This window comes from Chiroxiphia lanceolata, chromosome 1 (genome assembly GCF_009829145.1).
Source record: "Chiroxiphia lanceolata isolate bChiLan1 chromosome 1, bChiLan1.pri, whole genome shotgun sequence".
Classification (NCBI taxonomy): domain Eukaryota; kingdom Metazoa; phylum Chordata; class Aves; order Passeriformes; family Pipridae; genus Chiroxiphia; species Chiroxiphia lanceolata.
Window position 1 is genome coordinate 35,136,997 of NC_045637.1, and position 12,309 is coordinate 35,149,305.

At 35.3% G+C, this 12,309-nt stretch overlaps 1 protein-coding gene across 7 annotated transcripts in view; it reads right to left on the reverse strand.

The window, feature by feature from the left end:
- C1H8orf34 (chromosome 1 C8orf34 homolog) overlaps positions 1 to 12,309 on the reverse strand; it is a 149,780-nt gene that overhangs the window by 112,940 nt on the left and 24,531 nt on the right. For 6 of the 7 annotated variants that reach the window (XR_004357191.1, XR_004357182.1, XR_004357193.1 and 3 more), the window contains exons 2-4: positions 11,560 to 11,707; positions 10,475 to 10,606; positions 2,687 to 2,815 (exon numbers count right to left, since the gene is read on the reverse strand). Coding sequence is in view for 3 of the 7 variants with exons in the window: in XM_032688496.1 (XP_032544387.1) it covers positions 2,687 to 2,815; positions 10,475 to 10,606; positions 11,560 to 11,707 (409 nt within the window). In the remaining 4 variants the exon portion in view is untranslated. The remainder of the gene's footprint in view (positions 1 to 2,686; positions 2,816 to 10,474; positions 10,607 to 11,559; positions 11,708 to 12,309) is intronic. The other variant, XR_004357197.1, reaches the window with a different exon arrangement.

The window sequence follows — 12,309 nt, forward strand, 5'->3', positions numbered from 1 at the left end:
GCAATCTGCATTCTGTATTTGGGAGAACAATAACAACACATTTATTTTCAAAATTGTATATCTTCTATTTTTACACATTTCACATTTTTCATTTTGATTTTTTTATCGTGCTGACATGAAAGAAATCACAGAAAAGAAATTTTATTTCCTGGAATGAACTTAAAATCAGCAATATGAAACCTAGAAACAAGGACATATATCTTAGAATTAATCTAATGCAAGTGTTGAAATGATACAAACAAAAAGGTTAAAGCACAGAGTAACTAACAACTATCAAAGAACAAAAGAAGTCACAAGAAAAGATACTATAAATACACTAGGAAAAGAGGACAAAGTAAAATGCAGAACTATTACATCAAAGAGAAGGAAAGCAAATAAGAGATGACACAAAGAATTTCCAGTGTTCAATACTTTCACTGCTTCAGTCTAACAAAAAATTAATTGTGGTCAGATGCTTAACACTAGTGATTTTAAGACGAAAATCTGCAAGCCAGACTAGTGAAAGCTGAAAGATATTCTGATGACTTAGATACATTCAGGTTGGCAGAAACTTGTGAAATTCACTCTAGAGCACTTAACTAACTGAAGAAGCCTCTTATCCATTAGCAACAGTCTTTCAGAAATAGAGAGGACAGAAAACGGCAAATATCATACCTTTCTTGAAAAAAGAAAAAAGGAAGATGTGGGAAAGCCTAAATCAGACTAAAATAGCAAAAATCTTGGAGAAAACTGTTAAATAAACAATGTATCAACATCTAATGGAATAGAAGGGCGATAAGAACGAGCCAACACGAATTTATCAAGAATGAAATGCATCACATCAGTCTAATTGCATTCTCAACTAGGAAACTTGCCTAGTGGATAAGAGGAAGAAGCAGATGCAAAATACTTCAGCTACGTGACTTTGTTTACTGTCCTGAATGATACTCTAGTAAAAAAAAAACTAGAAAACTACATTCTGGGTGAAATCACTGCAAGGCAGATAAACATCTGGGGGGAAAAAAATGCACTTACTGAGTAGCTTTCAAGAGCTGGTTGTCAGATTTGAAATGGGATCATGAAGAGGTCTGACAATATTTCCATTAATGATCTGGATGAAGAAATAGAGAGCACATTCATAAAAGTGAACTTACTATCAGGCTGCAAGTGATTTAAAGCACTCTGGGGGTTGGGATTCAAATTCCATACTATCTTGATAAACCCTCAGAAAACATCAAGTACTAGCAAGAAACAGTGAAGAATATTTCATTTGTGAAACAACACTGAAAATTGGACTGTAACAACGCTGACCTGGTACATTGACCTGGTTCAAGCGTAAGACCCAGAAGAGCTGAAGTGTTTTCCACTCTGGTCAGAAAACTCTGCAGCAAAGAGAGGTACAGAATGCTGCAAACTGTATTTTAGGGATAAGGAAGCTAGAGGTCAGTGGAATCTACACAATATTCAGTAGGAAAGACAAAGATTGAAGAGTTGATTTAGCCATTAATTACTGAACTCTCATATCTGATTGGTTTGTATCTCCTGACAGTGAATAAAATAATCCTTTCTGAAATTGAAAATAATTGTTTCTGTATCTGTGTTAAGCTTGGTTACAAGTCTCTAAAGAAAAAGGCTTGAAAAGTACACTCACACCCATCACAGTAACATGGGCAGGCAATAGGAGGCTACAAATCAAAGATCCTGACTGGAATTGGTTTAGCTCCTCACAAGCACACAGACTGATTTACTAGAAGTGTATTTGAAAAAAGCCCTATAACTATACTACTACCATTAATATAAATATGAAAATTTTTGTGATCGACCTAAAACATTTGGGAGAGAGGGAATTTGGGCAAATCAGTTTGGGTATTTGGCATAATTTTGAAAAATGCTAGCTCTCAAAATTCTCCTCAAAACAGATCTTCCATTTTTCATTCAGCTCTGTCTCTGATCTCACCATCTGCAAATTCTCCAGCGAACGAAGAATTGCCATGGATAAAATTTAATGAGATGAAAAAAAAATATTTCTCTTTCAAGTATCTCCCAAATCACACCATTCCTAGTTTTTATGCACCACGGCAAGGAGTACTTTTCATACTTTGATAACTGTTAGTAATATTTGCTCCCCCAAATGTACTTCAGAATTCTCTTCTACGGTAAAGAGAGGAAAAAAAAAAGTGTGTAAGGGATAATATGTGGCTTTTATTATGAAATAATTGGATTTCATGTTTCTGAGTATTTATTTGAGATGCTTTAAAATATTTTAATTGCTTTGAAAACTGGAAGAAACTGACTGGAGTCAAGGATGAAAGATAGCTAATTGTTTTTCAATGATAGGTCTGAACTCCATCAATGAGGTCAAAGTTTTACAAAGGTTAATCTAATATAACTGCTACCACACAAAGAAGCGGTCTCCCTGCTGCATGTTCCCACCATTTCCATTAAACCAGCCTCTTCTGTTGATCTCTTTATGAGCTAATTCAGCTCACCTAACCAGCAGAAAAATAAAATAAAGGAGTGCAGTTTCAGTTTCCAGGAGGGCTACTGAATTCTCTCAGACATTCTGTAAACCTTATCAACAGGAATGTAACTGCTGATGTCAATGAACCTGGTCTTCACTGAACAGAAGACACCTTCCTGGTATATACTTCCAAATGATAATTCAGGCTGCATGGTTACATCAAAAAACTAAAATCAGTGAACTTACTGCGAGACAGATTCTCAAGGGCTTTTCCAAGTTTTTTGCTCTCTTGAAGAATATGATTTAGTTCATCAAAATCATGGTTCTCCGGTTTTGTCTTCCAATCCCATTTAGGATGCTCTATTGACCTTGGCACTAAATATACACAGATATATAGATGAAGTTTAGATTTGGTAGTTCAGACTCCTACAGTAGAAAAAAAGCTGCACAATGAGTTTACAAACTCAAGTACCTTGAGTGGAAATTAATTATCTTCTATTTTAACAGTTGGAAATATTTTCTTTGGTCAATGTAAAGTGAAAATGAAAACATCTATGAACAAATGCATTCTTGGGATGATTCTTGGCATTGAATTAATTGGTAAACAGGAATAATTAATAACAATAACAAAAAAAATAAAATTAATGCAATAAAAATGTATTTAAACTACTGCATGTGAATGCACTTCATTTACAATAAAACAGAACTGTGTGGCCTAGGGGTCAATAAGGAAGAATGTCAAAACAAAAATGAGTTATTGGTACTTTTGGCTTTGCCAGGTATTTTATCAGTAAGAAAAAAAGAAATATTTTAGATACAGCTTTTAAAACAACATACTTTTTTTTTATTCCAAAAATCATGAAGTGTAGATAACAGTTAATTAAAAACAGTGAAACAAAATATGTCCTTATCATTCATGCTGTACAGACTGTAATCTTTATTTCTCTACTTAAACTCAATCCTTGGGTAGCACAGTCCTGAGCTTACAGTCAGCTGCTCTTATCTATTACCAAGGCCTTTGATTTAATGTTGAAATAACAGTTTCTCAACTGCTGAGCTAACTTTACCTACAACAAAGAGAAGGATTGTCTGAGATATGTAGGACGCACAATGAACAGAGCTGCATTGAATATTGTGTACATTTTGAACAATTTGTAGAAATAAAAACAAAAACTGTGCTGTTTCTGGAACTGCAGTTTAACATGTTCTTTTTGCCAGTGTTCAGAAGTAAGCAATCTGCTGCCTTTGCCACCAAACGCAACTGTTGGATGGTCTCCAAACATAGCAGTCCCATGCTGAGAACTGCACATGCTGGTGTGAAGATGATGATGCCTAGTCCACCTTCCCACTAGAAAGGACCAGTTGCATTTATCAGTAGTTGCTAACTACTCACTTAAAAATAACTTCGAAGAAAACCCTATAACGTCCAATACATCCTGGACAGCTTTGAAATTTTTGTTTACTATTTTGACAGCTGTCAACTAATTTATGCTTACAAACTTAGTTTTCATTACATGCTAAGAAGGAAACTTACTAAGAAGGACTCCTACAGATTGTGCAAAAAAAAGGTGATATGATAATTTGGAATTTCAGAGTGCTTTTATGATGGTATGGGGAAATTATCCTCAGACATCACTGCTAGCTGTTACAAAATGTGTTAAAAAATTGCTAATGAAATTTGCCTTATTGTTGACTTTCCTCTGTGTGAATACAGACTCTCCTCTACTTTGAATCAACACCAATAGGGAAAGCAGAAGTTAAACCAATAGTCATCTTTTTCTGCTAAAGAAATAGGACAATGTTATGTTAAAGTCCTTCTTTCAGAATGAACATGATTCCACATAAACCATGTCATCTTCAAACCAGACATCTATGAGAGTCTGAAAACCACAGTACATCCTGATCTCTAACACCCATTCAGGAACCTGGGTAACTATTAGTTAATATATTAGACTGCAATTACAGACATTCTCAAAGACAGAAGACAAAGTAGACATTAAAAAAGACCTACAGTGATAAGAATAAGAGGAAAGGGACTCACGAACTCTCAATAAGGAGGAGGGAAGAGAAAGGCAAGTTATCATGTCAGAGTTTGATTCTGCTCTGTGTTCAAAAAAGACAAGTAATATATTTCCTTCTGAGGACAATGGAAATAATGAGGCATAGTGGCTTCTTGTGAATAGATACAGGTATTAGAGTAGGAATACCCTCTAGTCAGATGGGCAGCTTGAAATTTTTATTGATACTTATAAATGCCAACTACTACTACTACTACTACTACTACTACTTTATCATTCTCTGGTTTAGGAACTGTTCTGTCAATTAAAAGTTATGTAAATTTTTGTGTGAAAAAATGTACTCCATTCACAGATCCTAGCATATATAAATTAAACAGCACAACTTCAGTATTTCTCATCCTTTTTCTAATTTACAAAATGTTCCACTTAGTATTTTTTCTAAACTTTTTCTAATTGTAAAGATAAATATTTAGTAAACTAGAAAAGGAATTCTATAAATTCTCTCTATTTTCACTCACCTTTGTTTTACATTGAGGTTATATGCTCCTTTTATGCCTGCTTTTTCAGACATCTGACCATCTCCCTTCAGTGTGCCAAAACTATATTTTACATCATCACTCGCAGTATGACAGACTTTTCTTTCCATGTTTATACTGAACTCACCACAGCATAAAAATCTCACAGTACCACCAAAATACAAACAGGCAACAATTTAATATAGTAGAACCATGTACAAAGATGACCAAACCTAAGAGTTAGAATTTGATATCATGTCAGTTTGAAACAAAACACATTTTTCAAAATACAAAAGGACCGAATTTTTGAGAAATCACATGATCTTAAAGCAAAATTTGTCATGGCACAGAAGGTGGATGAAACAAACAAATAAGGACATAAGTTCTACTCTACAGCTGTGGAGTTCCGGCATCAGAAACTACCAAGTATATGGACCAATTCACACCAGGAAAATGAGAGTATCAAGACTCCATCCTTGAAAGGTACAGACACTTGCTCAAGACACAGTGATTTGGTCCCTAGTTTCAGAAAAATGTCCTACAATCACAGGAAGCTTAGACTGCTTCTCACTAGATGGATGGTAGGAAATCAGTCAAAATCATGGTGGAAATTTGCTTTGCATGGCGGTTTATTATCTATCAGCTGTGTTTCAGTGAATCATTTTGCACTTCAGTGAAAATGTACCAAAACAGATACGCTGTCATGAAATATTTTTAAGTTTCAATAGAATTTATTTCAACAATGAGTTTGGCTCATTCTATAACTGAACCAGAACTGACGGAAAAGTTAAACAATTAGAACTGACTGAAATTTTTATTACTTCTAGAGACAACACAGCTCTTCTTACTTAGCTACTCTTCCAAATAATGAATGGATACTAGAAATTATTTAATTATATCATGTGGCACGTGTTTGTCCTTTCAAGTTCATTTTCTCCTTGCTTACAGATGTTTCTGAAGTATAAACTTGTTATCTTCTCAACTGTAGGATCAACAAGCACTGGTCATTTTCAACTGGATGGCTTTGTGTGAAGCATGTAGAACTGTAAAAAGCCCATACGACCCTTCTTTCAAATCTTTTCAAATACATGATCCTCCTTGGTATGTACAAAGCCCGTCATAAATCATTTATGTGCATATGTCACTACACACTTAGTAAAATCCTTTCATTATATTCTGACCTTCATTTTTTTTATTATACTCACCCATTCCTCAAAGTTGTCATATTAGTAATTTTAAATCCCTCATTACAGTACCCACCTCAACCTCATCTCTGTTATTTGAGAGATTTATATATTATAGAACACTTTCTCGTGAAATTATTTGCCTACAATTCAGAAAATTTATTACACCTACATTGTAGCCCTTTGTATAGAAATATGTAAGGTTTCCCTTTGTGGAGCTGAGATTTCCTCATCTCATCTTAGGAGACTGGAAAGACACACTTGCCGGTATTTCTGATGTTCTGCTAGTGTGCCCTGCCAACAAACGCACATCAGATTCTTTTGCAGGAGTGTTGTGAATTCTGTCACAAATCAGTACACCTTTATTTTACACTGGATGATAGTACAAGATCAGTACTGGTTTTATCTACACATATGTGTCTTTTCAAGACATGATTTGCAGACAGAATCAGACTAGTTGCTCATTAAATCCTACATATCATTAATACATTATATGATCACCTTACAGCTCAAAGAACAAAACTATGTATATGATTATTGAGCATAAAATTATTCATGTATTTAAATCTCATAATAGCATTCAGATTAGAGTTCTTTGATAATATAGCCAAACTGGTTTTCACAGTATCTGGATATTAAGAGGCTAAGAGAATGATGGCCTACAATTCTAGACTGACCAAGAGCAACTAGAAGTACACAACACTGCAAACACAAATGGGATGTGGTGAGAATGCTAAACTGAAGCAGAGTGAATGATCTCTGATCTGATTTAATATGGAGGTGGTGAAGAGACCAACTTACTTTGCCTAAAAGTGTCTAACTGGGAAGCAAGAAGTCTGTTCTACAAACTGTTCTGAAACTTCTGAATTTGTTCTTCTTCAAATACAGAATGTGATTATCTAAACATTTCATTAAGTATATTTATACACACACACAGAGAGCCATAGCTCCAAGTTTCTTCCTTGCCAGACAACAGCAGCAGCTTTTCCTTAATTCTGGTTTTGCACACACACCAAGTAAGTGGTCAGACCTCTTAGATATCAAGATTTCTTGTTTGTGTGTCTCAGGTAGATATCAAGGCTTCTTATTTGTGTGTTTCAGGTACAGTTGAGATCATAACAGGCAGGAAGAGGGACTGGGGGAATCTTTTCAGCAAAAAAGTTGAATGAATAAGGAAGTGATATTTCTGCAGGAATAACATGAACACTGCAGTCAACATCACTGTTGAAGGAAAAAAAGATTTCCTAATTAAATAAATCAAATATCTGGATGTTTCCAAAGATTCCTATGAAATTACAGTTCTTAGTTCTGAATAAACTTATAAGTTCAGGATCATTTGAACAAGACAGTCATAAGACAAAAACTTGGCAACAGACATAATACAGCTGACGGACTCCATTAAATTTTGGGCTTGTTTTGGCAGTTTTGGGAGGGTCTTTTTAGGTTCTTGGGAGTGGGGGTTTGTTATTTTTAACACAAATCTGAGAGTAAATCTTCAGGTCTCATCAGATGGAAAACATTCTCTTTCTCAGACAAGTCCCTACTAGCTCTTCAGAGAGGCTTTGGAAAAAAATGTACAATGACACACAAAAATGTTTTGAGGTACAAGCAGAAGACACAAAACAAACGGAATATGCTATGCACATTTGGATAGAGCAATAAATGGCTTATAAACATGTTTGCTTTCTGCTGATCTGCGTAATTGAAGCGGCACACAGTACGCACCGATTTTGCCATAAACCCAGAAAAAAAGGTCAAAAGAACATCAGTATTAATCTAGTTGGCAGAAAATAAGAAGCAGATATGGCAAAAAGGCACATGGCTGAAACCAGCCTCTGTGATGGCAACTAAAATACCATCCTCCAGCAGAGCAGTTGATGGTGACAATGAAATCTCCCCTCAGCTTTTATTTCTTTCATTTCAAAAGTGAAAACCAAACACTGCTGGCTATACTCTTGCTACTGCAGCCTAGTATGCAGCTCACCTTCAGCACTGCATGAGCACCCAGCCACAGGCTGGTTCGTATTCAAGTTCTTGCCCACCAGCACACCACATCTTTTTCTGCAAAGGTACTTTCTAGTCATTCATTTCCCATTTTTTACTATTGCTCAGGGTTACTTCATCCAAGATGAAGTAATCTGAATTTTGAATTTGCCTGTGTTGAACTTCATGAGGTTCCTCTCAGCCCATTCCTCAGTCCTGTAAGTGAATAGCAGCCCTGCTACCCAGAATATCAACCACTTCCCACAATTTGGACTCACCTGCAAACCTAAAGAACATTCTACCCCATCATCCAGGACATTAAGAAATTCTTTTAAATGAAATTAGTCTCGGTACCAGTCCCTCAAACGTGCCAGTAATGATAGATTTTCCAAATGGAATTTGCATTGCCAGTCACAGTGCTCGGAATTTATCCCATGCAGTGCCATGTACGTATGTATGCCCAGTTGCATTAAGCACACCCTAATTCTACTCCTGTTACAGGTAAAGCTACACTCCTACACACTGCTTCTAGACTTAGGGACTCGGGTAGCTTGAGAGCAAACCTGACCAACTGAAGAACATTTTAAAGTGTCCATCAGTTCAAAGGGACAGATCCTTGAGCCCAGTCTTATTAAGAATGTATAAAATATTTCTTTTTTGACATGAGACCTGGTAGTTTAGAATGTCCAGCTGCCTCTTTATCCCTCTCCTGGGTCAACCTAAGGACTCAACAAGCACGAAACTTATAGTAGGCACACAAATAAAGGGAAAGACATGATGTCATACCCCTATCTGGGATAAAGACTGAGAACTTCAGATCTTTAGGACAGGGCATGAATCTGAAGACCAAGCACAGGGAGGAAGGAAAGGAATGCAGTATGATGACAGGAACAACTCACAATACCTTTGGTCACTGTTTCTAACAGTGGATCTCCATAAACTGCTGGTATCCAGCAAATATGTTAGATTAGACACAGATTATGAGTGACTGTGAGCATTTATTTGAATATCTCTATTTACTCTTGAAAGTGAATTAAAATCCATGTGCTTCTTTTGAACTGACTCAAAAATTCATATGCCCATTGAGAGGTACAGTGGAACTAATGACGAAATTTGACCCTTTTTGAAGCAGGGGATGTATTTCTCGAAGAAGAAACAAAGACAAATACTCCATTTCCAGAAAAAATAATACTGAGAAAAGCTATACTATGGGACATAGCTACCTGTAACAGGCATTTTCACTTGTTACAGTTATTTATTCTCAATCAAAAAGGTTTCATAACCATACAAGACTGTTAATTACCCAAAAGCACACTATCTCTATTGCATAAACTTATAATGATTTACTTTACCCATTGTTGTGCTGTATTTTGACTTAGTGAGGCCACTGGGCGATTTTCCTTAGACTCCACTGAAGTCTAGATTTCCCCATCTTGCTTTTAGAGGAAAGAAAGCAAGCTTTCTACTGCCATATACTATGCATCTGTTCACATCTGGTCCACCTAATCACACTCACAGTTATTAAAAAGATTTGGTTCTTACAAAAATTCAAAAAGCTATAGTCAACAGAAGAAAACCTTTTGCAACTTATTTTGGAGAACAAATCTTCTACACAAAATTCTGTATGTGTGTAACTATATTTATGTACATATGCATATTGTAGAAATATTTATTTGTGAAAAAAATTAACATTAAGAATCAAGCTTAAAAATTAAATTTCTTCAATAGCTAGTACACAGGAAGCATTATATTTTGTTAAGGCTTGTTGCTTCTATTTTTACTACTTCTATTTTACAGGTGATTGACAATATTCTCTTCAGCTACCCTATTTCTAATCCGCCTTTTCTTTCAGTGTACATTTAGATTCCTCCAGCAACTCTCAGAGCAGTACATCTGTTCTGCTGATACTGCCCCTATACCTTGAACAGTAGCTGTTCATAATTCATAGTTTTGCATTGCCTGACCCCCTGAAAAAAATCTGTTATTAGGACCGATATCAATAGAACAGATTTTACACATGCAAAATTGCATTGCAAATGAAAACATCAAATCATAACTAGTACCCAAATATAAAATTGTGCATGACATCCAGAGATTAGTCTATTTTTTAAACCATCTATGTAGAATTCTATTGTATCTATAGATGACAACATAGGATATTTTAAAATATCCAGAATTCAAGTAAGAGTAAGGTAAGAATCAAAATCTTCTAACACATATACAGCCATCTCAACTGTTCATAGTTTGCTTTCCATTTTAATCCTAATTCAACAGAAAAACATACTATGGTTTTGAAAGTATCCACAAATTATTAATGTAGTGAAGCCTTCTTACATGACTTGGACTCCGGTGATGGTGGAGAAATGTTGGACACAGCAAGGTCGCTCTTCGACTTTTTGGGCTTTTTTGCATTTACCTGCCAAGGCTTATCATAACTTCTAAAATCTCTTCTTGTTCCTTTATTTTCTGTTAAAATAATCAAATCAGATAGTTGTAAAATTTGTAGGGTCATTTTCCCAAGACTTAATAAACAATTAATCCAGAAAAACCAAGGTCTATCAGTTGAAACCAAAGACAGTTCTTTTTCTTCTTCTTTTTCTGATTTCTGTTAAATTGAATATATTTATTCCATTTCCTAAATATCAAAATTTAGAAATAAATTAATAGGTTTTTTATGAAAAAGAAGTCTATTTTTTGTTATGAAGAAGTCCCTAATGTCCATTTATTTTCTTAAGTTTTACCACCTATGTTTAAAATCGTATATTTGATATAAATAAAAAATTGATTTGTCAGTCAACTAACATTTTGACTATCAGCCAGCAACTATTTAAGCTCTACTATAGTCTGAAACAGTCAATTTTTAAACACAAAACTAACATTGTAATAGTAGTTTTTACCAGAATATCAAAGTTAAGATTTCTACTTTACAATCAAAGCAGATTCAGAATATCTGCAATCCAAAATTACACTAGAATTCATAAAGTAGCATAGCATCTTCTCATTAAGGGTTGGAATGACAGGTCGTTAAAAACACGTATTACTAAAGAAAATGCCCCAATAGAGGTTAATCTCTGGCACAAATACACCATAGGAGGGAAAAGGAAAACAAAGAAAAGAGAAAGTGAAAGCAAAGAGGACAACAAAAAAACCAAGGAATTTCTATATGGACATACTTCCTCATTGAGAACTGGACTGTTTCCACTCTGTAACTATGACCCGTACTCACATCATATGTACACAGGCTGAGGTGATAGCCAGTAATGTGTATTAAATTCAGTATCTACTGGACAAACCGGATTTAATCTGCATGTTCAAAACCATAGAGTAGCACATGTTCAGTAGGTTCACCCAGAAAATCATGGACAAAAATGTGGGAAAATTATACAGGAGACTAGCTCCTTCCAGCACACAGAACATACCTGATGTTTCACTCTCTGCCCAAAGGGCAGCAGAGCCAGACAACGTTCTCTGAAGCTGATGGCGGTTCCCCTGTTTGGACTGAAGATGATCAATTAGAAATGGGATTGGCTGGTCAGGTGTCTCTGTTATCAGTTTGGTCATCAACTCCTTTAGAAAATTAAAACAAAACAAAAAATTAGGGAGATATTGCACCTAAACTAATCTTGTATTTACCAAAAGTAAATGAGCATTTATGAAGGAAAACTGTTTTCAACTTTGAAGAAAACAGCTAGAAACATCCACCTCCTCAAACTACTGCTAGCTTTGCCCTATGAAAGACTCATGTCCGAAGTGTTATTAGCCTATACAGTCTCTTATCCACTGGAATTTTGGTAAAAAAAAATCTAGTCCCTGCTACCTGCTCAAATTTACCCCAAACAATCTGAATACTGTTCATTTAACCATGTACAACAAGCACCTCTTCAGAGCAGCAAGTAGCTCTTGCCTGACCCATACATTCAAGTTTCTTCTCCTTGGAAATTGGTGTATCAGGAAGGTTCATGTATTTTTCATTTCACACAGACACGAAACAATTACCTGGTTAGAATATGGATTCATATCTGGGAACTCCAAGGTCTGATCAAATAGGCAAATATTTTTTAAAGCGAGTCCTCAAAAATACAATTGTATAGACACGAGCAAATATTTTATTTCACTGTTGCAGACATAGATACAAAACCAATGTCAACAGGAAAGCAGTTTCTATGCCA